Source organism: Ananas comosus, linkage group 14, assembly GCF_001540865.1.
Source record: "Ananas comosus cultivar F153 linkage group 14, ASM154086v1, whole genome shotgun sequence".
NCBI classification, from domain to species: Eukaryota; Viridiplantae; Streptophyta; class Magnoliopsida; order Poales; family Bromeliaceae; genus Ananas; species Ananas comosus.
The window spans coordinates 3,117,560-3,141,062 of record NC_033634.1 but is presented as its reverse complement, the minus strand read 5'-3'; the positions used below and the strand labels follow the sequence as shown (position 1 = coordinate 3,141,062).

Here is a 23,503-nt window from a genome sequence, read left to right as displayed (position 1 = left end):
TCGTGTGATTATTTTTTGTGTAATATTCTAATTATCATAAGTTCATAACGGGTCGGATCCTGATGACATCTAAGCCCCTGTACAATTATAACCGTCGAATGCACCGAAGTGCCTTTGATATTCATCTCATCCACGTAGCGAACGGCAGATGAGATGGTTTCACACTGAGGACCAAATTAACCATTCTAAATTGTTGTTCTCCTCTCTTTCATGAAATGTAAGGCGTATTATTGGATGGTTCGCAGGATGACATGGTACATACAGTGTGTGTATTACAAACAACGCGCACTTTACTGAATTAATATTCCTTTTTTTCTTTTGGGATTCCCCTCAATTAATGGTTCTTAGAATATTTTTTTCACTTTAAAGAATTGGGCAATGAGATCGAGCAAGGAATTAATTAAGCTGTATATATTTATCCTATAATTTTGGATTTAGACCCTGCATGGGTAGAATCTCATGCAAAATGCATGACAATATATGCACAATGTGAACCAAGGATCAGCACCACCTTTATTCCTTTTGAATTTATACATAGTGCTTTGACAATATATATATGCACAATGTGAACCAAAGATGAGCTTTATTCCTTTTGAATTTGTCACACAATAACTGACCGTCCCTAGAGCAAGTGACAAAGGGCTTGGTGGTTGGTACCTGAGACCCAAGTTCGAATTCTAGTTGATTCACATTTCTAGCTAAGTTTATTTCTAAATGAAATAAACGAAGCGGGCAGCGTGCTACCTATATCTAAAAAAAAAAAGAAAAAAAAGAAAAAAAGAATTTGTCACACAATATATACATATAGCTAGTGTTGCAAGTAAAATCTATTGCCATGTTTCGATTCCCTAGCTACCATTCAAAAATGTACTACATTCTCTCTCTCTCTCTCTCTCTCTCTCTCTCTCTCTCTCTCTCTCTCTCTNCATGCACCCTGCGTATATATATATATATATATATATATATATATATATATATATATAGAGTGAGGCTCTATATATATAAATATAGTGTAGAGCTACTATGCTATCGGAAGCATCGTGGATCTGATGCTTCCAACTTTTTGACCATTGGATCAAAAATTATACGGTTGGGATAATTGCGGTCCCCCCAGGGTTGAGTAGTACCTCTAGGATTGAGTTGTCCCCACAGGTTAATAGTATTAATCCAAATGTTAGAAATGATTAAAGGGGTTAATCTAAGGGCCAAAAAATCGAAAGTACTAGATTCTCTATGCTTCCGATAGTACATTAACTCTACTATATATATATATATATATATAGTTGAGCTAGAATACTATCGGTACAACGAGCTCTGTTGTCATCAATTTGTTTTTGATAATGGAGCCTATAAATTGACCATCGGCATTGTTGAAAATAAGTTATACCACTTAAAATATCTAGAAAATAAATTTAATAGTTTTGTACAGTACACCCCCCCTACCCCCCAAAAAAAAATTTTGAATTAGAAGTGCTTATGTGCAATGTTGGGGGTCCCACACTAACAAGTAAAAATAAGTGAGGTTCATTAAATAGTTGGGCTCTGTTAAGATTCAGAGCGCAGTAAAAGTGGATGGTTTTCTCTCTCTTATTAGTTTGGGTTAATTTCATAGAGATCCCTTCGAATATAGTTAATTACAATTAATCTCTACAAAGTTTAATTTTCATATATTGTTCCTATAAATATCCTGATATTTTTAAATATGTTCCAACTGTTAGGATCTGTTAGAAAAAATTAGTTAACTATAGTTAAAATATTTAACTCTAGTTAATTAATGAGATAAATTGATCTTTTTACCCCTTTTTAATTAATAATTGAGATTTTTTAAGAGATATATTTGTGATTACAAAAAGATCATTTTACTTATAAAATAAAGTGTTTTAACGGTAACAAACCAGATGGACATATTTAAAAATATTAAAACTTTTGATGGGACAACATACGAAAAAAATTGAACTTTATAGAGATAAATTTATAATTTACTGTATTTATAGGGATATATATGAAATTAATCCTATTAGTTTTTATTCCTCCAGATTCTAAGGAAAGCTGCAAAACGTACGGCCCACAGAGCAGCTCTTTAATTTCTGCAGCAAATCTTCACCGTCCATCACGTGGGCCCCTCAACCTCTACCACCCTTTTTATTTTTTATTTTTATTTTTTATTTTTTATTTTTTTTACTTTTACCCCATCTATTATATTATCTATTTTTTTTAACCTTTTTATCCAACAGTGACTTTATTTCCATCCAGGGCCGTACACGTGTAATGAGTTTGACAGTGAGTGATCCTCGGTGTCTTTTTCTTTTTTTTTCTTTTTTTTACACTTCAATCTCCTGTAATGCATGGTCAAAAAATCATGATTTGACCATGAAGAGATTATTGCAAGGACAATGATCTCTCTCTCTCTCTCTCTCTCTCTCTCTCTCTATATATATAGAAGCTGCAATTAAAGCTTAATTAGCTAGGAAAAAAGGGAAAAGCTAGGAAAGCTACTAGCTAGGATTACTTAAAGCAAGCATGCATGGTGATCAAGCTAAGTAAGTTCAAAGTCTCAAAGTAGTTAGGCAAGTTTCCATTGAAACTTACACACTTCTCCATGTACCAAAAAATAAATTTATATACATTCATAACTATGCTAAGATTCCCCATCCGCAATATATGAAGCAATAAATTAGTTAATTTGAGTATCATTTCTATGAAGAAGTATAATAGAGTATCATTTCGTAATTCTGCAGAAAAAAAAGGGAAGCGAAATTAACGCATGCTCAAAGAAAAAACAGTCCTTTTGATTCCGAAAATTGCGCGATTTATTCTCTTTCTAATTCAATATACAAAGAAGTGCATGCGGCATAATTCGCGCGAAAAGTTGCATCGACGGAGAACAATATTTTTTTTACCTTTTACCGTAACGTACTTGTATTCTTTGATTCTTCTTCGTAATCTATTATAAATGACATAAAGATGGCATGGCATCAAGAATTATTGCATGAATTCTCCTCCACTATTTTATGTGGAATACGTGCCTACGTCGAGAGACCGTCATCAGGTTCCACAGTCGCATATTTACGCTTCCTAACGTCGATATAATTCACACTCGTTTGCCGCCACCGGAAGAAGCATTTAGCATGTCTTTACCCTAACAAAAGACCCCACACAAAGTACTATCATATGTTTAAGTCTTTTTCCCCTCTACCCTACATTTGTGCTCTTGATCATCTATATTAAACTCCTAAACTTCATCTATATATACACCTCATGAAGTACACTTAACCCTAGCCATTACCCCTCTCTCTCTCTCTCTCTCTCTCTCTCTCTCTCTCACACACACACACACACACACACACACACACACTACACCCTGAAACATGTCGGGAGTTTGGGTGTTTAGGAACGGTGTGGTGCGGCTCGTGGAGAACCCCGCAAACGAGCAGTCATCGACAGTTCGACGAAAGGTTTTGCTCCACACCCCGACCAATGAAGTAATAAATTCGTACGCCTCACTCGAGAGTAAGCTTGCGAGGCTAGGGTGGGAACGTTATTACGACGACCTCGACCTCCTGCAGTTCCACAAGCCTTCGTCGATCGACCTCATCTCACTCCCGAAGGACTTTAGCCAATTCAAGTCCATGCACATGTACGACATCGTTCTCAAGAACCGCGAGTCCTTCCGTGTCATCGACATGTAGAAGCATGAAAAAAAAGAAAAGAGAAAAGAAATTTCTCTCCTTTGTTAACCTCTTTTCATAATAAGAGTGTGTTTGTGAATACTAGATTGGTGTGCTAGCTAGCTTGTTTAAAGATTAGGGTTTGTGAGTTGTTTGATGGATCTTAACATGTACTATTGTTTGATTGTGTGATCATATATATATATAGAGTTCATTGAGTGATCATGGTATAATGTATATCATGCATGTGTGATTTTCGTAGACTTTTAAGTGAGATAATTAAGTAGAATATATATAAGTTAAGCTCTGTGCAGTTCTTTTATCTTTTTCTACATAAGTTGGTTTTTCACTTAGCTATCTACATCAAATGATGAAATGAATATATTGTCACATAAAAAATAAAAAATCCACCTAATTAAGTTGCATGGAAAGAGATCGTGTACGTTGAAGAAGAGGAATAAAATGCAACAATTTAATTAAAGTGGTTCATTATTAATTAGATAGAATGAGAGGATTTGATAAGGAGTTAAAGATATGGTGAAGGAGATTAAAAAGGGAGGGGTCACGTGATGTGATCACTTTGATCCCCTAGGATTGTTGCATGGTGACACGTGCGATGGGGACATGGCATCAACTTATTATTATTATTATTATTATTTTACATTTTCTAAATTTGGAGTGGTGATGAGGTCCCTGAGAATAATTTCCAAAGGCCAATATGTTTTGGTGATCTCAAACCATGAGCATAAGGCAAAGAGAACTATAGCATTAATGTATATATAATACTACTGTACAAAAGATCGAAAGTGCAAGTAACATTCTTATGCCATATACCAATTTTAGTTATTCATTAATTTTCTAAAATAATCTTTTCTTCTATTTAATCTTTAATTTGTCTTCTTTATTCGCTTCTTATTCTCTCCACCGTTTGGTTAGGGGATAGGGATAGGAATAGGCCCTTATCCCCCCCTTTATACCCAAACACTAATTTTTTATCCGAGAATAGTAGTTCTCGGTTATCCCCACCAACACCTCCATTTTCTATATAAAACTTCCTAATATTTTTCTTATCCCCGGGAACAACCCAATTTTCATCCAAACGCTATTTTTCTTACCCCCATACTTGTACCTATCCCTGTAATAGCTAGTTCTTGCTTATACCCGAACCAAACGGTACCATGGTGCATGATCAAGGCTTTCACCAATTGAAGGAGAGAAAAGGATAAAAGATATATTTGATTTGAGTAATATATATATATATATATATATATATATATATATATTATATATAAATATTATATAGTTGACATCGAATACTATCGATAGCAAAGGACTTCATTGCCACCATTTATTTTCAATGATATAGCCTCCAAATCAATGATCGGCACCGTTGAACATTATTTATACCACTTGAAGTATTTAGAAATCAAATTTCAAATCTTTTCGACATCATTTGCCTAATGATCCAAGGTTTCAAATTTTATAATTTTAATGGTCGCATATGAGACGTTTTTTCGTTTAAACGGCGTAAAGATATCCAAATCAATTAAATTTTTGTTAGAAAATTTTTAACTATTTAAAACAGATCTATACTCTTGATCTTGACTACAAACTCCTATCATCATTTTTTAAAGAATTTTTATTCACCGTTTATTTTTTGTTCCACTTATGGATAAGAGACAATATCGAAAATGTAATGAAAATTTGATTTCTAAACACTTCAAGTGGTATAGATCATATTCAACGGTGCCGATCGTCGATTTGAGGGTTCCATCATTGAAAACAAATGGGTGGCAACGGAGCCCGTTTGCTACTGATAGTATTCTATCTCAACTCTATATATATATATATATATATATATATATATAGAGAGAGAGAGAGAGAGAGAGAGAGAGAGAGAGAGAGAGAGAGAGAGAGAGAGTTTACATGCATGTTGATAATAAATTTCACATGATATATAGGATATATATTGTCACATTTAAAATTTCAAACGTGGTATTATGGACCATGAAAGGCCTCCTAGCTAGCATCTTATGTTAGGCATTCTCACAAGATGATTTGAGATCCATGAAGAGCACATCATAATGTGTGTGCATGCGCGTGCGTGTATATATATATGTAGGGGAGCATCACTTTTATTATATGTGCCCTATTTAAAAGGAGCATGTTTCGTTCCATTTTCAAAATATACATGAAAATCAAAGTTTCTACTCATTCAGATTAAAAAAAAAAAACAAATGATGATGTCTAATATTTCAATTTTCAGGGGAAAAAAAGTATCCAAGTAAGTTGAATTAATTAATTATGTGCCATAACAGCATATGAGCATATGTAAACTATAAGTAAATCTACAAATAATTATTCAGAAAACTATTATTCAGAAATTTAAACAGTTTCTGCATGTGTTATATATATTCATTTCTACGATTTAAGCATTTAAACAAGTTTTTATTTTTATCGATCATGACTCCATTTCCTCTTTTGCGCAAAACCTTTTCTTGTACTAATTCAACATACTTCAACAAAGAAAATATGAGAGGAATAAGAGGAAAAGTGAAGTTTGTAAGATAATCACCCAACATATATAAAGGTTGTGGAAAGATTAGTTAAAATAGGTAGATATTAGATAAAAAGAAATTAAAAGGATCAATGCCTAACTCGAGCTTTATATGACATCCGGTTTGTCCTGGTTGGAGCTTTACATAAATTTTACTCCTTTAGAAATGTTCGAGAGAAGATTCAAAAAAAAATTATCATGAAATTCCCTATCCTAAAAGCAAGAGTGTTTTTAGCTATTTTCCTTTACTTTGTCAGCTATATTAGTAGAAAAATATTGGATTTTTTTACAGTGACTAGATTTAATACTTCTGTTCTGTCAATAATAACTAATTATATGATCAATATCTGTGCAGTTACATTATATATTATATATGTACTATTTATGTAAACATGAAAAGGCACTATAATTCCCAACTTCTTTGTTTAAATAACCACTATAATTTACTAACCTTATAATTCCCAAACAATAAGTCTAATTAAGAAGAAATTAATGATGCCCTACATGCTCTTAAAGAAATGAAAGCTTTTCTCTTACACAATCACAAATGGCTCAAAACTTTATGTGATCCCTCCTTTTAATTGGGTGGTAACTAACTAAAGCAACGAAGGTACATAATACATATAGATAGGGTTGGACACACTTTTGGCCTCTCAAAAATTAGGCTATCTCATTGTCTTCTTGAGACCCATTCCTATAAAAGCTGGAGATAAATGCATAGCTCTAACTATGTATTTATATTGTGCATATGATTAATGCATTATGTGCACTACTTGCTAAGGTATCCATAGAAGAGACAATGCACAATCCTATCTTCTAGTATGGGAGGAGGGATCAATGGTTCAAAAAGGCTAGCACAACTTGATTTGATAGTGGCTCTCCTCTCTTGGACCCGTTATTAGTCGATGGAGGTAGCGATGGCAATCTTGATTCAAACCTTTGGAGCAAACCCTAATAGACTTAGATCGAACCCGTTTAAAGTGGCTCGTGGGATAAATGCGAGGTCTGAGTAAATCGAACCAGACCTAGTCATGGCAGGTCTTATGGAGTGTAAGCACAACTAACTATTTAAAAAGCACGTGCTGATAGGAAGGACAAATCCATCGCACTTAAGGGATAAGCCACAGTGCTAACGTACTTCGACCTGCTGACTCAATCAAACTAAATATTAGGTCTATTATTGGTCTTTTGCCACTAGATTTATTGTGAATCGCAGTCTCACTCAACTTACTAGATTCATTCAGCTCATCTTATTAATCTCCTGGACCTATTTTTATGGGGCAAAAAGTTGGACATATTTTAGCAAATAATAAATAGCCAACAAGTTTGACTCAATTCACTATAACATCATACGATCGTTCTTATTTCAGCACCTTATTGTGATCTGAGATTATGATTGTGCAATGTACTTTCGTAATTATTCATGGAGTTTCGATTGAAACTATTTTTGCGCACGGAAACTCTGTTAGAGAAGCTTCATTTGATAATCTTGTTTAATGGCAAAAGTAGCACTAACTAAGCTTGCTTCACATCCTTTATTTTGTGGCACCTACAAGAAGAATGATGCAGCAGATGAAAAGAAATAGAAGTTAAAGTGAAAAAGGATGCACATCAATTTATTTACTAATCCACTTTTATTCTCCTTTCCATAAATTAGTGCTCATCTTTTGTTTGATGCTTAGCACACTATTGCTAGCAGATTCCTCCGTAGAGAATCATCATCCTTGAAACCTATGGCTCTCTTTGACAGGTCGTGAAAGTGATCTAGAATTTAAAGTACAATAAATTTAAACAACTAAATAATTAATTAAGCTAGCGCAAATACGCTAAACTATAGAGGGGTTGTTCGGAGTTTTTGTTTTCTCCCTAATGTTCGCTATCGTGGCATGGTATGAACGCGTGGAACAGCTTCTCTACTCTAAGAAGCAGAAGTAAAGCGTTTGGGCAAAAGAAGATCAATAGTTTCTGATTAATTAAAGCAGGAAGCCAAAATGAATCTCTGATGAACCTCAACTATAGGTTAGCTCCAATTTAAAACTTCTGCTTTCGGCTACAAAAGATGCGACTAGATCAAGGAACTATAATAATAATACAAAAAAAAGTTAAAATTGCTCTGAGTAATATACCTAAACAACATTTCAACAGAAACCTTAGCAAAGACTAGTGAATGTAAATATTAAAAAGCACTGTTCTTTCGGAACTTAATTAAGCTTTTACAGAAAAACGATTGTTTCATCAACTTATCAGGATATCCGAATATGAGGTTCTGATTCGAATCTCATCAGGCTCCTAGTATAATTAATTTTCTTCAATTTAATTCAAGTCCTTGTCTGAAATATTGTTGAATATTAATATTAAAAAAAATACTATTATCTGGGAACTTATTAAGCTTTTGAAGCTATTTAGTCCATAGCTCAAAGTGAGACTAGAGATAGGCCCAGGCCTTAGAAAGGCCCAGGCCTCGAAAAATTAGACCAAATTCCGTTTGATTAATTAAACGGGTTTTTATCGGGTCTGTAATAATAATGAATCAGAAAATGGCGAGCGGGTCAGACGATCGAGTCGGGGTATAAATTTGCTCAGGTCCACTGATAAATATCGTTAGGTTATAACATCCAATAATAATATTCCTTGCAGATCCCCTGAACTTATTTGTACAATACTGGTAAATATATATTTTAGATATGTCTCGAAATTTAGTTATCGACCTGAATTCGGATCCCGAATTCGCCGACAATTTCACGGTGTGACAAAACTGGGAAAAAAAATTTTGTGAGGAAAAAAAAAAATGAGGAGCAAATTTTCTTCTTCTTTTTGTTGTAAATGCGATACAACGTATTGTACTTTAACACAATATCGTACTCTATTTTTTTTTATTTCAAATATTTTAGATTATCTTTGTATACTACTTTATTTTGTGTTCGCTGATTTTCGTTTTTATTGGTGGGCTCCTCGTAATAACATATATACTAGTGCTCTATAGTTATGGCCACTATTATTTGTCTTTTTGAGTTGTGCCTTATTAATTAATAAAGCAGTGTAATGATGTGCAGGTCTTTTGGCTACTGTAATTTCACACTGGGTGCAGCAGCAGCAGCAGCAGCAGCTTTTATTGTACAGCATTAAAATCACCCAACCCACCTCTCTGTCTCTCTTTAATGAAAAGTTGATCAGCTACAGCAACTAAACAGTAATTAAATACCCATCCTTTACTCTCCTTTTTTGGTTTACTAGTGAGTTTCTAATATTGTAGAGGAAAGAGCTTAAAGGTGGTTTTTGGCTCCTTGAAAAAGCTAAACCCTGTTTTTTCTGAAAATAAAATAAAATAAAATCTATAGTAAACACTGTTTTTATTTTTTTTTTTCCATAGTTTACTTTTCCATGAAATCTGAAATAAAAATCTTTAGAAAAGCCACTTGGTTTAGAAAACATTTATCCAGTCAAAAAATTATTATTAGAATATTTTTTCGAAACATTTTAACTTATAAAATTATTATTTTATATATATATATATCCAATCTAATTCATTTTAACTTATTATTCGATGACCAATTCGTGAGCCAGCTCGTATTCGGCTCGTTTATCAACGAGCCAAATACGAGCTGAATTTGTCAGTTCGATACTTTAACGAGACAGTTCGTGCCAAACACGAGTCGGTACTGGCTCGCTCGTGTTCAGCTCGTTGACACCCTTATGGCTAAGTATCTATGAAATAAAAGATATTAGTTTTTGTTACGACAACAAACTGGAATGCAAAAAATTGTTAGAGAAAACTTTTCTAATAATAATATATTAATACTTCAATGAGCACAACTTTACTACACTAAAATAATTTTTCCAAGTTCGCAATCATTATCCTACAAATGAGGAATATCGCTATATATTAAGAATATATATAATATTCATATTTCAAAAACACACAATGGTTTAATAAGCGCCCGTTACATGTATGTTTCCAATTAAAGGAATTAGTGCTAAATAATTATCAAGTGACCTGATAAATCGGGTCCATGCAATTATATATTTCCAAGGTTGAAAAAAATCAAACCGAACCGGCCGGTCCGACCGGGTTAACTGAGAACTGATTCGACAAGCGGTTCGATTCTCTGCTAAAGACCTTACTTACTATAGGTTTAATTAGATTATAAACCAGTTTGAACTGTTTGAGCCTGTTGATTAATCACAAGTCAGCGAAACGACTAATTCCGTTAAGAGTTTACATGTGAATAGTATTACGGATTTTTAGGTTGACAGATTTAGTGAAGTCGTATGGAGTCTTTAAAGGTTGAAGAAGATGACGCTTTCAAGGTTCAAATTGTGAAGGCTCATCCGTGATACTCACCAATCCTAGATATGTGTTTTTATTATCAGTGGTGATTTATATACATATCTAAGTGTTTGGGAGACTTAGAAATATGTTTTAAATGTTTAAAAATCAAGACTGAAATTTTTACGAATTCAGATTCCGGATCCTGGAAGCAAGGTCCGCAACATGTAAGCTTTTCTGGTTGTCATGCAGGAAAATTTTAAATTTTTAAATTTAAATTTTAAAATCTAAAATGTCAAATTTTAAATTTTATCTTTAATTTTAAATTTGAAATTTAAAATTTAAAATTTTAAATTTTAAAATTTGAGATTTGAAATTTAAATTTAAAGTTTAAAAATCTAAAATTTAAATTTTAGATTTGAAAATTTGAAATTTAAAAATTAAAATATGAATTTAAAATTTAAAAATTAGAATTAAATTTAAATTAAAACTTTGAATCTAAAATTAAAATAAAATTTTGAAGTTTGAGTCCAAAATCAGAATTAGATTTTAATAAGCAACTTTTTTCTGCTTCTAATTTTAGGACCTTTAAAATCAGTTTTCTAATTCTGACATCTAATCCAGATTTTTTCAGTACTTGTTGCCAAATACTCTACTGAGCTCAAAATTACTTTTGAGTTCAAAATCACTTTTCAAAAGTAGGGCCAGACACCCCCAAATACTAGTTGTCCAAACCTAAGACTTAAATTCTTATGTAGAATGAAATTATATATTAATAAATATATCATATTTTTGAACTCACACTGATCTAACTAGACCCAGAAATTTCTTACAAGTTCGACCAAACCACGGACCTTCTGAGTGAATCGGTGTCATCAGAATAATTTAATTATTATTTAAAATTTATTTATATATATATTATATATATATTATATATATAATATTATATTATATATATTATATATTATATATAATAATATATTATTTTGGTATCATATTTAATTATAAAATACTGATTTCTAAATCAAATTCAGTAGACATTAATTTTTTAGTTTCACTTTTTATAAAAATAATTTGTACTGATAAAATATAAAATCAGTTAAATTAATTTTAAGTCGTTTTATTTTAATATGACCTAGTAAAAAAAATACCAACAATTTAATTAAATTCAAACTGATTCGCCGGCTTGATGACTGAATCGCCGGGTAGAATGGTTAAAAATATTTTTTAACTTATTCGCTTCAAACGGTTATATCATACTATTTTATAGACTAGGTTACAGTCGAACCGACCGATTGGATTTGATTTGATTTTTAAATTATTATTTTTTTAAATCATTAGTAAAAAATAATTAATGTTTTGAGAACCACATCAAACTCTCATGAGAAGAGGTTTATGAGTTAGAAATTTAGCTGGAGTTAAACTATGGTAAAATTGTAAGAATATATATAAGTGTAGAGTTGCTATACTTTTGAAAGGATTATGCTATTATACTATTGATTATATTATTGATAGTACCAAACGTTTTGTGCTATCGAGTTTTCGGCTGTTGGATAAAAAAATGTACGATTAGGATGATAGTGGTTCTCTAGAGTTGAATGAGTGATTTGTTGAATAATATAATCTTAACGGGTGGAAATGATCAAAAGGTATATCTAACGACAAAAAGCTCGATAGTATCAAGAGCTTTGTATTATCAATAGTATAATAACCAAACTCCATTCGGAAGTATAAAGGAGTTAGTGTTTTCGACTTTTTCGCCATTAGATCAAAGACTATAGGTTGGGATGATAATGGTCTCTTTTAGGATTTTTTGACTAGTCCTCTTAGATTTAATGGTCTCCATAGGAAAACAATATTAATTCAAATGCTAGAAATGATCAATTCAAATGCTAGAAATGATCAAAAGGGTTGATCAACGAGTTAAAAAATTGAAAACACTATCTTTTTTATGTTTTCGAAAGCACTATAATCGAACTATATAGAGAGAGAGAGAGAGTGGAGCTGGAATGCTATCGATAGCAAATATGCTTCATTGCCATCCATTTGTTTTCGATGATGGAGTTTCCAAATCGACGATCGACACTGTTGAATATGATTTATACCACTTGAATCATTTAGAAATTAAATTTCATGCTTTACTGATATATTTCTCTTGTCCATCAAATGGACACAAAAATGAAAGGCTGAAGATGAATATCCTCTAAGAAGTAAGATAGAAATTTTATAATCAAGATTGATAATATAGATCTTATTCTAAATAATTTAAATTTTTTTCTAACTAAAATTTAATTAATTTGAATATCTTTACACCGTTAAATAAAAAAACGTGTCATATCGACCATTAATATTATAAATTTTGAAACTCTTTGATCATCGGGTCAATAATGTCGAAAAAATTTAAAATTTGGTTTCTAGATACTTCAAATGGTATAGATTATATTTAACGGTGCCGATCGTCAATTTAGAGGCTTCATCATCGAAAACAAATAGATAGCGACGGAGCCCATTTGCTACTTCTCTCTCTCTCTCTCTCTCTCTCTCTCTCTCTCTCTCTCTCTCTATATATATATATATATATATATATATGCTAGGGCTACTATACTCTTATGAGTACAGAGCCCTTCATAGTCATAAGTTATTTTCAATGATGGAGCTTCTGAATCGACGATCCACTCCGTTAAATATGATCTAAAGTATTTGAAATTTTTAGAAAATAAATTTTGTAATTTTCAAAATTATAATAAAATTCATCAAGCGGGTATAAAATGAACGGTCAAAATCAAACGACATCTTTAAAATGAATGTTCGAATCTTTCAATTTAAGATCGGAGTTGTTGATCTTTATATATGTAGTGAATAGAATTTTCTATCAAAAATTCAACCGATTTCGATTCTTTTACACCGTTAAACTAGCAAATATCCTATACCGGCCGTTAAAAATTGTCAATTTTGTGACATTTTGCTCGTAAGGTAAATGATGTTGAAAAATTATGAAATTTGATTTCTAGATGGTTTAAATGCTTTGGATAATGTTTAACGGTGTGGATCATCGATTCGAAAACTCTATCGTCGAAAACAACTATGAGTTCGAGAGCGATCCTACTCATAAGAGTATAGTAGCCGGACTATATATATATATATATATATATATATATATATATATAGAGAGAGAGAGAGAGAGAGAGAGAGAGAGAGAGAGAGAGAGAGAGAGAGAGAGAGAGAGAGAGAGAGAGAGAGAGAGAGAGAGAGAGAGAGAGAGAGAGAGAGAGAGAGAGAGTTGAGCTAGAATGCTATAGATAGCAAACGGGCTCCGTTGCCGGCCATTTGTTTTCGATGATGAAGCCTCCAAATCGACGATCGGCACCGTTGAATATGATCTATACCACTTGAAGTGTTTAGAAATCAAATTTCATATATTTTCGATATTGTTCTCTTACCCATCGAGTGGAAAAAAAAATAAACGGCTGAAAATGAATATTCTTTAAAAAATGATGATAGGAGTCTTGTAATCAAGATCAAGAGTATAGATCTTGTTTTAAATAGTTTAAAGAATTTTCTAACAAAAATTTAATTGATTTGGATATCTTTACGCCGTTAAACGAGAAAACGCCTCATATCGACCATTAAAATTATAAATTTTGAAACCCTTTGATCATTAGGCAAATAATGTCAAAAAGATTTGAAATTTGATTTGTAAACACTTCAAGTGGTATAGATTATGTTCAACGGTGTCGATCGTTGATTTAGAGGCTCTATCATCGAAAATAAATGGGTGGCAACGGAGCCCGTTTGCTATCGATAGTATTCTAGCTCAACTATATATATATATATTATATATAATATTATATAGAGTGTGTTGCTGTGCTCTCAGAAGCACGGAGTTAGACTTGATCTAGCGTATTTGAAGTTTCTAGAAAATAATTTTTCCAATTTTTTGATATCATTTATCTAGTGATCGAAATGATTCAAAATCAATAATTTTTAATGGTTGATATTTGCCGTTTTCAAGTTTAACGGTATAGAAGTATTCAAATCAGATGAAATTTTGATACAAAATTCTTTATACTATCTACAACAAGATCAATATTTCTGATCGAAAATTTTAGTGCTATATCACCACTTTTTATAGAATTTTTATTTTCAACCGTTAAAAATTATTGATTTTGAATCCTTTCGATTGCTAGGTAAATGATATAAAAAAAGCGCAAAAATTATTTTCTAGAAACTTCAAATACGTTAGATCAAGTCTAACAGAGCCGATCGTCAATTTGAAAATTCTATCATCAAAAATGACTTAGGAGCACGGAGGCCTCCGTGCTCCTGAGAGCACAGCAACCCTACTCTATATTAGTCCGGCTGGGATACTATCAATAGCACCAACCGTTTGGTGCTATCAAATTTTCCGCCGTTAGATTTAATCCCATGACTAAGTTTTCCGCCGTTAGATTTAATCTTTTAACTATTTTCATTCATTAGATTACACTAATAAATAAATAACTCATTCAACCCTATAGAGCCCACATCATGCTAATCATATATTTTTTCATCCAAAGATCAAAAACCTAATAACACTAATAACTTGGTACTATTGATAGTATTTCAGTCCATATCCTAAAATAATATATACATATAATTATATAATTAATTTAAAAATAATAAATGATTAAACATTAATAATGTTAGACTGATGCCACTGATTCACTCATCAGTGATTGATCCACTGTTTCGTTATTCGACCTGATTTTTAAAATATTAATTCGCATGGATCACGAGAGCTTACTGTCTGCCAGGTTGTGGGGCTCATGGGTCTGAGTTAGAAGGACAGTGAGTGAACACACACTGATCAGATCTACGTGGTGTGATGGGTACAAGATTCGAGCATTTAAACCACACATAAATGATCAAAATTATTTGCAAAGGGGTATCAGTGCATTCACCCAGATATGATCAAAACTTTGTACCTTCCCCCCTCCTATGTGATCATTTCATTTTGATGCACAATCATACCTCACGTATTCGAGGAACTGTTGCCCGGACCCTGTCCACCACGTATATATACCTGCTTAAAAATAAAAATTTAAACTGTTAGATTGCAATATAAAACTGTTTTAATCATTAAATTTTCAAACAAGAATCTATACGCACCTAGTAGGGTGTAATGTATTAAAATATCAGAAGATTCAATTGAAATGTCTGTTTTTAAACTCTAAATTTTTATGTGACCAGATGCTCCGCTAAACTAATTACTGTTGAAAGCAGATTGAAAGCAATGGCAAAAGAGCCGACCAAACCTTATTAATTGATGTTTCTGTAATAAATATTGAAAATTTATAACTTCTCATACGTGGACCACTCCGATATTAACAATCACATCCAATGCATTAAATTTATGTTTTAAGGGGTGCAGGGTTGGCAATAATGGGTTAATTGATTCTTTTCTGACATGGTGAACCTGGTTCAGAAAAAATTTTCCCTGCTTCTCTCTCTCTCTCCCTCTCTCTGTACCACCACAACTTTCATTGTCCTTGAAATTAAACCTGCCAAAAAAAGGTGCAAGTTAGTACTCCAGTTGTTCAGGGACAGTGCATCACAAGCAAAGCAACTGTGATTTCCATGAACACACATTTTCCACCCCAAGTAAAAGTATTACATTATACAACAAAAAACTTCACCTGCTGGGAAGTTGGAATATGTATGCTCATATTCCTTTTGTTTTGTCCACATTTGAGAAAGCCAAACTTAGCTTAGCTAAATAGAGAATTAGTGGAGTACATGATAAATGATATATAAAAGCATTAAAGTGAGCTTTCCAGGAACAGGGGGGGGGGGGGGGGGGGGGAAAGAAAAAAGAAGAAAAGAAAAGAAAACAATCCAAGTTAAGAAACCATGCAAGCTATTTCCTGTCATCTTTTCCCCACTTTTCTTTTGCTTTATTTCTTTTGAAACTTGCATTTGTCAGAGCAGCTAATTAATGCATTACAGTGGCTTTTCTGAAAGCATACAGCAAGGAGGAGATAGCTCTTTTATTAAGCTCTTTCTGCAGTTGGGAATAGAATAAGAATACTCTCAAAAGCACCAAGGGAGTGGTATTTTTAAATTTTTAACCATTGAATGGAGAGCTGTAGGGTTGAGATGATGGTGGTAGGTGGAATAGTATTTGATCCAATGGCTATTAGTAATCAAATAGTAGATCCAAGGGCTAAAAACCTAATAGCACCAAGAGGGTGATTCTTCTAAAAATATTCTAGCTCAATTCTAGAATAATGAGTAAACAATTTACTGTTAATATACTTGGTAATAATTTTATAGCATGTCTTTAATTATTTTGACATAAAGAAAAACAAATTAAGTTCATGCTTACCATTGTTTATATCTATCCCTTTTTTGTTACCTCAAGTTCTATGCAATAGATGGCTTCTAAGAATGGCTATAATTTTCTCTTTTTGGATATAAAAAACTTCATAAGTTATATTAAAGGCAAATGTTCTTGTCTGATTAGCTTACAAGGATTTTCTTTTTCTGAATAAAAGAGTGTTTTTTTTCGGTTACAGCATAAACTATATAGATGTATCGTGTATTCAATCAATCGAAATTGAGTCTAAAACAGAGACAAAAGAACATATCCGATAACTAAATGAAATCTAATTTATTTGGTTCTTTATTATTTTAAAGCAAATGAGTTCACAACATAATCACACTACAAAACAACAACACCCTCTCTCTTCTCTCTCTAACACTCTAGAGAGAGAAACACACGAGCAAATTGACTCTTTAAGAGTTGCATGGGTCAAAGAGTTTACTACATAATTTACCTCTTACATAGCCGTGGAGCCGCCAAAATAATGAATGTGCCCTATAATATATATGAGTAGGGCTAGAATACTTGTAAAAGTATCATGGGAATGATACTTGTGTGTTTTTAGCTTTTGGATGGAGAGATGTGAGGTTGAAATGATAGTGGTAGGCGGTGGTAGGTGGAATAGTGTTTAATCCAAGGGCTATTAATAATCAAAAAGTAGATCCAATGGCTTAAAACCTAATAGCACCATGATGGTGATACTTGTAAAAGTATCATAGCTCAACTCAATATATATATATATATATATAACCTATTTATTATCTCCTATACTAGTGGTATAGTAGAGGCCAGGGTTGCTGTGCTCTCCAGCGAGCAGGGGCCTCCGTGCTCTTGAGCGCCGTTTCCGCAATTGATGGAGTTTTCCCGACGCAATCACACGTCTGGCTACTGTTAAACTTGATAAAGGCGTATTTGAAGTTTTTTTAGAAAATAATTTTTGTAATTTCTCCGGATAGGTATTTATGTCTTTTAGCAAATCAAAAGAGATTCGAAAATCCTAATGTCTAACGAGTTGCGAGAAAGTAAAAATTTCTTATAAACAGAGTGGGACGCTATCATGCACTTAAAGATGCTTCGGGTCGATCACGAAATACTTGATCATTGTTATAATTAGTATAAAGCTTTTTGTGATCAATTTCATCTGATTTGAACTACCTTCTACATCGTTGAACTTTGAAAACGGCAGATATCAACCATTAAAAATTATGAATTTTGAATCCTTTCGATCACTAGGTAAATGATATCAAAAAATAGCAAAAATTATTTTCTAGAAACTTCAAATGCGCTAGATCAAGTCTAACGGAGCCGATCGTTGATTTGAAAATTCAATCATCGAAAACGGCTCAAGAGCACGAAGGCCTCCGTGCTCCTGAGAGCACAGCAGCCCTGCTCTATATATATATATATATATATATACACCATCTTTTTCTTTGATTTGGTCATACGCATGAGTCAACAATCTTATCTCATAGATATATAGATAGTTTAACGAGTTTGACAAGTAGTGTAATTGCAATTTTGAAATGACTGGGTAGGACCGGATTGGGGATCACTCGAAATAGACGTTCAAACATTTGGCTCGAGCTCGATCGATCCAAAACTGAACCAACCAATATCACTGAACTCTCACATGTCTTCTGTTTCTATTTCTATTTTCAGTAACAAGTATTCGTAGCAAAGTATATGACAAATAGAAAAGCGTGATGCTTTTGATGTTATAAAGGATACCTGAAAAAAAATGACTATGTTTATATGGCCCTTGCCCCTTAGTTCATGCATGCATGAAAATTTTGGTGAGGGAAAGCTATTGGTGGTAGAATATACATGCCACTGAGGCTCAACAAGATACTTGTATTCTCCTACTTCTTCGTAGGAACTAAATAAGCATACTTAAAAAAAAAAAAGAAAAAGAACAACAACAACAACAACAACAACAACAATAGATGCTTTCACATTTTCATGTATGTGTTTTCAAAATTCGCACACATACTCACTGTTACTACGTGAGTCACAATGTGTATCAGATGTGTGAAAATTGTAATTATCTATCAATGCTTTTAAGAATATTCTTTAAGCCTGCTTGCCTCTGCTTCTATTTCTAGCTGCAATTATTACTCGAAACAAAGTATTACAAACCTACTTTGAAATCTAAAAATTGAAGCACTATCTTAAAACTATGGATGTTTCTAATTTTACTACTGAAGAAAGGTTGTTAACGAGACTTTAAAATCATCATTCTCCTAAGGAGAATATATCAAACAACACTTTGTTAATCATCATTACACCATACGGTACGGTAGGACTAACTAGATCCTAAATAAGCTCAATGTGTAACATTTAACCTACAAACGCACGCATGATAATGAGAACCCAAGCTCAAAATGTTTACCATCAACTTAATTATCTCTTGAAGTGTTTCCTATCAAGATATCAATTTGAGATTCCATGTAAGGAACGAGGTGTACTCATGATCATCCTCCAAAAGTTGTTGTAAAAATTTGCCATAAACAGCAACCAAAATCCAAATGTAACTCCATTTAAACCCTAATAATCCAACAATTTTACAAATATAAGTGGGTGTCAAGTCACCATCCTAAACAAAGATTGAAAATGGGGGCCATTTTAATATTGATTGAGCTTTATTTATTAACAATTTAACACAAAAACCCCCTAGCCGCAAATCTTTTTTTTTTTAAAAAATAAGTTAAAATATATATAGCATCTATCTCAACTATCACCTATTTCGATTGAGCTATCTAACTTATAAACTTTTTAACTTTAAAATCAAAATTTTAATAGATTAGATAGTTATATCAGAATGGTTTATAGTTAGGATAAATTTTATATTAATTTTATAAAAAATAAAGGTTGTGATTTTAGTGAAAGTAGGGGGGCCATGTTTGCCATTATAAAGGATGGCTTAATTGGCCTCTAAAAACCCCTCTCACACCCACCTTCTTAAAGTGTGTGTGTGTGCGTGTGCGCGTGTGTGTGTGTGTGTTTTCTCCTCAAAACCACCTTCGCCTACCTCTCTCTCTCTCTCTCTCTCTCTCTCTCTCTCTCTCTCTCAACCAACACCCATTTCTCCATCTCTAGTGTAATACAAGCACTCATTCCATCTCCTTCCCCTCTTTCTTGTGAACTTAACACTTCTATAAATGGCTTCAGGTGAAGCAGCAACAGAACCATTACAATATAAGGTGCTCTCTCTCTCTCTCTCTGTCTCTCTCTCTAGGGCTCTAAAGCTCTTCTATTTAGTATCTATACACGACCATTAATTTGTTTTTGTGGGTGTTTTCTTTTTTCTTTGTTTGGGTTTTGGTGTAGACTTTTGTGTTGAAGGTGTCCATCCATTGCCAGGGATGCAAGAAGAAGGTGAAGAAGATCCTCCAACACATGGAAGGTACGTTTATGCACATGCCCACTTCTTTCTCTTTCTTCAGATTTTCCAGGTGAAAAATTGCATGACAACCCCTTTAACTATAAGCTATTGTGCATTTTGTATAACTTTTTGATTGTTTTGATTTAAAATAAATCAAAGATTTTGTGAAATTTAGTTTTAAGTTTAATAGTTGATAAAAATGTTTATCTCATTAGTAATTAACAGCGGAGAGTGTGGAGTTGTGTGGCCTCTCTTTTAGTTATGGAATGATTGTAAAAACTTCTCCTTTGTAACTTACTTGATGTTCTTTTTGGTTGGGGCATTTCGTCGAACACCTCGTAGGCGTGTACAAGTGCGACGTGGACGCGCTCCAGCACAAGGTGACGGTGACCGGGAACGTCGACCCCGGAACCCTAATCCGCCGCCTCCACAGCTGCGGCAAGCAGGCCGAGCTCGTCCCCCCGGAGACGAAGCCGAGCGCCGCCGCCGCCCAAAGCCCTAGCAAGAATAAGGAGCAAAACCAAGATCCCGTTGCGCCATTGGAGAGCTCGGAAACGAAGACCGCGACGAAGGGGAAGGCGAAGCCCAAGCCCTCCGGCGACGCCGCCGCTCCCGCCGCCCCGGATCCCAAAGCTCCGGAGCCCAAGAAGGGTGGCGACTCAAAGAAGCAACAACCCGCGAAAGAGAGCTCGCAGAAACCCAACACCGCACCTCCCGAAACCCTAGCCGCCCCAGCCCCGCCCCCCGGCGCCGCGGCGGCGCAGGAAGAAGGGAAACCTAGCGGCGGCGCCGAGGCGAAGAAGGGGAAGAAGCCCCAGAAGGAGACTCCTCCCCCCTCCGCCGCCCCCGCCGCCGCCGCCGCTCCGCCGCCGCCTCCGCCGCAGCACCACCACGACGCCCTGTACTCCTACTCACCGTCGTACCCTCCGCCTCCGCCGCACGCGGCGCCGCCGTACGTGGTGATGAGCTACCACCAGGCGCAGCCGAGCGCGAGCCACGCCTACTACTACGCGGCCGCGCCCGAGTCGCCGCCACCGTTGCCGTCACCGTCGTACGCCTACCTCTACGCGCCCTACCCTCCGCCGCCGTACTACGGCGGCGCCGGCTCCGCCGTGGCGACGCCGCACGAGTCGTACGACATGTTCGACGACGAGAACGCGGAGTCGTGTAGTGTGATGTGAGAAAAAGGAGTAATAATAATAATAATAATTATTATTTATATTAATATTATATAATTAGGGGCTTATGAGTAATTAATTGCAAATGGGAGGGTTTTGTATCTTCTTTTTCTTTTTTCTTTTTTCTTTTTCTTTTTCTTAATCTTGTGTTTTATGTACTCAGTGGTGAGTTTAATTAATCTCTTCTTATATATTTATATATTTGCAGTAGTAAGTTCGAATATTTTAGTAATAGAGTAAAGTAAATGCATGCAATGAGTGAGGGCTTAATGCTACAAATGATATGGAGTTAAGGTAATTTTGTAGTCCTTTTCTTTTTTCCTGTGCTTAGAGGATGTATTATAGTTCTACAAAGGAATTAAAAAACTAAGTCAGTGGTAAACATCATACCTAGTTTAACTAATTTTTATTTTCCCACTATTTAATTCCAAAAAATCACGCCTAATTGTTTTGTAATTTGGCTCGTTTTTATTTTATCATCCTGTAGTTAAAAGTTTTAAAAATATTTATCTTTGGCTTTGAAAATAGCTGTGTAAAAAAACGGCGGATTCACATGCTACATTACAATATTACAATAACTCGTCCTGTAAATTTTACAAGACAGTTAATTTTTATTTTATAATTTACATTTTTACATTTTTACACAGCTATTTTCTTTTATGATTATCAAAAGTTTTTTAGTATTTTATTTGACAGTAGATTTTTTCAATAAAAATAGAAATAGAATTACCAAATAGCTAAGTTTTTTAAATCATATAATAAAAAAGTTAACATGAGCTAAACCGTAAGGAGGTAAATCGAAGGTTATTGAAACAATATCTATTTTACCGGTCGCCCGCAAGTGGCAAAAGATATGATGGTTGGTGTTCGAAATTTTAAATTCGAATCTTAATTAATTTATATTTTCAACTAAATTTATTTTTACGAAAAAATAAATGACACGAATAGTATGTTATTTTTTCTCAAAAAGAATCCTTGGCTTTGAAAATAGCTGTGTAAATATGTAAATTTCTTTGCAGTTATTGAAAGAGTTCTATGGAAAAACTCCAAACAACTTAAACCTTTTCATTTTAAATGATTAATAAATATTGTACAAAGATTATGTAACTATAATTTATTTTAAAAAATTAGTAATGCAAAGATAAGTATGATGTACTTGAAGATTCCTCACATCTTTTTGTGAGTGAGAGAGAGAGAGAGAGAGAGAGAGAGAGAGAGAGAGGGTGTTTTAAATTTAAACTCAAATCAAGAGGGTACAAATGAGGTTGATTTAAGGCTGACCAATCTGACAATGTCTGTAGACAGAGTTTGACCACCTAAACAGTTAACAAACCATGTGAAGGTGTAAGTTTTTATTTATTTATTATTTTATTATAAAACATTAGTACATGGTAAAAGCTATTTTGTTTTTGTTTTTGAGCAGAAAATAGAAATAGAATGTGTCCCCAAATTGACTACAAAATGTAAAAAAGGTTAATTTGGTTGGGTATAATTATAAACATAATATAGTTTGGAATGAATGTAATTAAGAATACTGTAGTTATATTATGATAGTAGAATAATAACATTTGCTTTCTACTTTCTAATTTTTGACTGTATAGAGTGAGTTTACTCTTTAATGGTAGTACAATTATGAAGCCAAAGATTAAAAATTAATAATAAATACTATTCATATGTGATTAATAGTATTATATTTTATTTGGTTACATGCAGTTGGGAGATGATATTTATAAATTTCAGTTATTTATATATGGAGTTGTTAGATTATTTTTTGATCACTTGATAAATAATGTTGAATAATTATAAAATTTGATTTCTAAATAATTCTAATAACATAAATCATATTTTATGGAGCTGATTATCAAATCAGATATTCTATCACCGAAAATAACTTAAAAATAAGAATACCTCTGTATTTTTAAAAGTGTAGGAGCTGTACTATATATATATATATATATATATATATATATATATATATATATATAATTGAGATAGAATACTGGTGTTTCGATCGTTGATTTAGAGGGCGTCTATCATCGATAAATGGGTGGGCGAACGGAGCCCGTTTGCTTATCGATAGTATATTCTAG

The 23,503-nt window shown here is 33.5% G+C and overlaps 2 protein-coding genes and 1 long non-coding RNA gene across 3 annotated transcripts; 2 read left to right on the top strand and 1 right to left on the bottom strand.

The window, feature by feature from the left end:
- Positions 771 to 3,796, top strand: LOC109720056 (flowering-promoting factor 1-like protein 2). Its single transcript, XM_020246933.1, has 2 exons — positions 771 to 784; positions 3,368 to 3,796. The coding sequence occupies exon 2, from the start codon at positions 3,369 to 3,371 to the stop codon at positions 3,687 to 3,689; it is 321 nt and encodes a 106-aa protein (XP_020102522.1). The 5' UTR covers positions 771 to 784; position 3,368; the 3' UTR covers positions 3,690 to 3,796.
- On the bottom strand, positions 15,137 to 20,671 carry LOC109720830. The gene is made up of 3 exons (XR_002219077.1): positions 20,534 to 20,671; positions 15,948 to 16,032; positions 15,137 to 15,554 (listed from the first exon to the last, which is right to left on the bottom strand). It is a non-coding gene; the product is annotated as an uncharacterized LOC109720830 (long non-coding RNA).
- On the top strand, positions 19,722 to 21,627 carry LOC109720829 (heavy metal-associated isoprenylated plant protein 35-like). Its single transcript, XM_020248167.1, has 3 exons — positions 19,722 to 20,053; positions 20,181 to 20,256; positions 20,578 to 21,627. The coding sequence occupies exons 1-3, from the start codon at positions 20,012 to 20,014 to the stop codon at positions 21,414 to 21,416; spliced, it is 957 nt and encodes a 318-aa protein (XP_020103756.1). The 5' UTR covers positions 19,722 to 20,011; the 3' UTR covers positions 21,417 to 21,627.

Bases quoted from the DNA above. Each gene is read 5' to 3' on its own strand.
- LOC109720056 (XM_020246933.1), top strand. From the start codon at position 3,369: ATGTCGGGAGTTTGGGTGTTTAGGAACGGTGTGGTGCGGCTCGTGGAG.
- LOC109720829 (XM_020248167.1), top strand. From the start codon at position 20,012: ATGGCTTCAGGTGAAGCAGCAACAGAACCATTACAATATAAG. The intron at 20,054-20,180 runs GTGCTCTCTCTC...GTTTTGGTGTAG, and splicing joins CAGAACCATTACAATATAAG to ACTTTTGTGTTGAAGGTGTC. The intron at 20,257-20,577 runs GTACGTTTATGC...AACACCTCGTAG, and splicing joins GATCCTCCAACACATGGAAG to GCGTGTACAAGTGCGACGTG.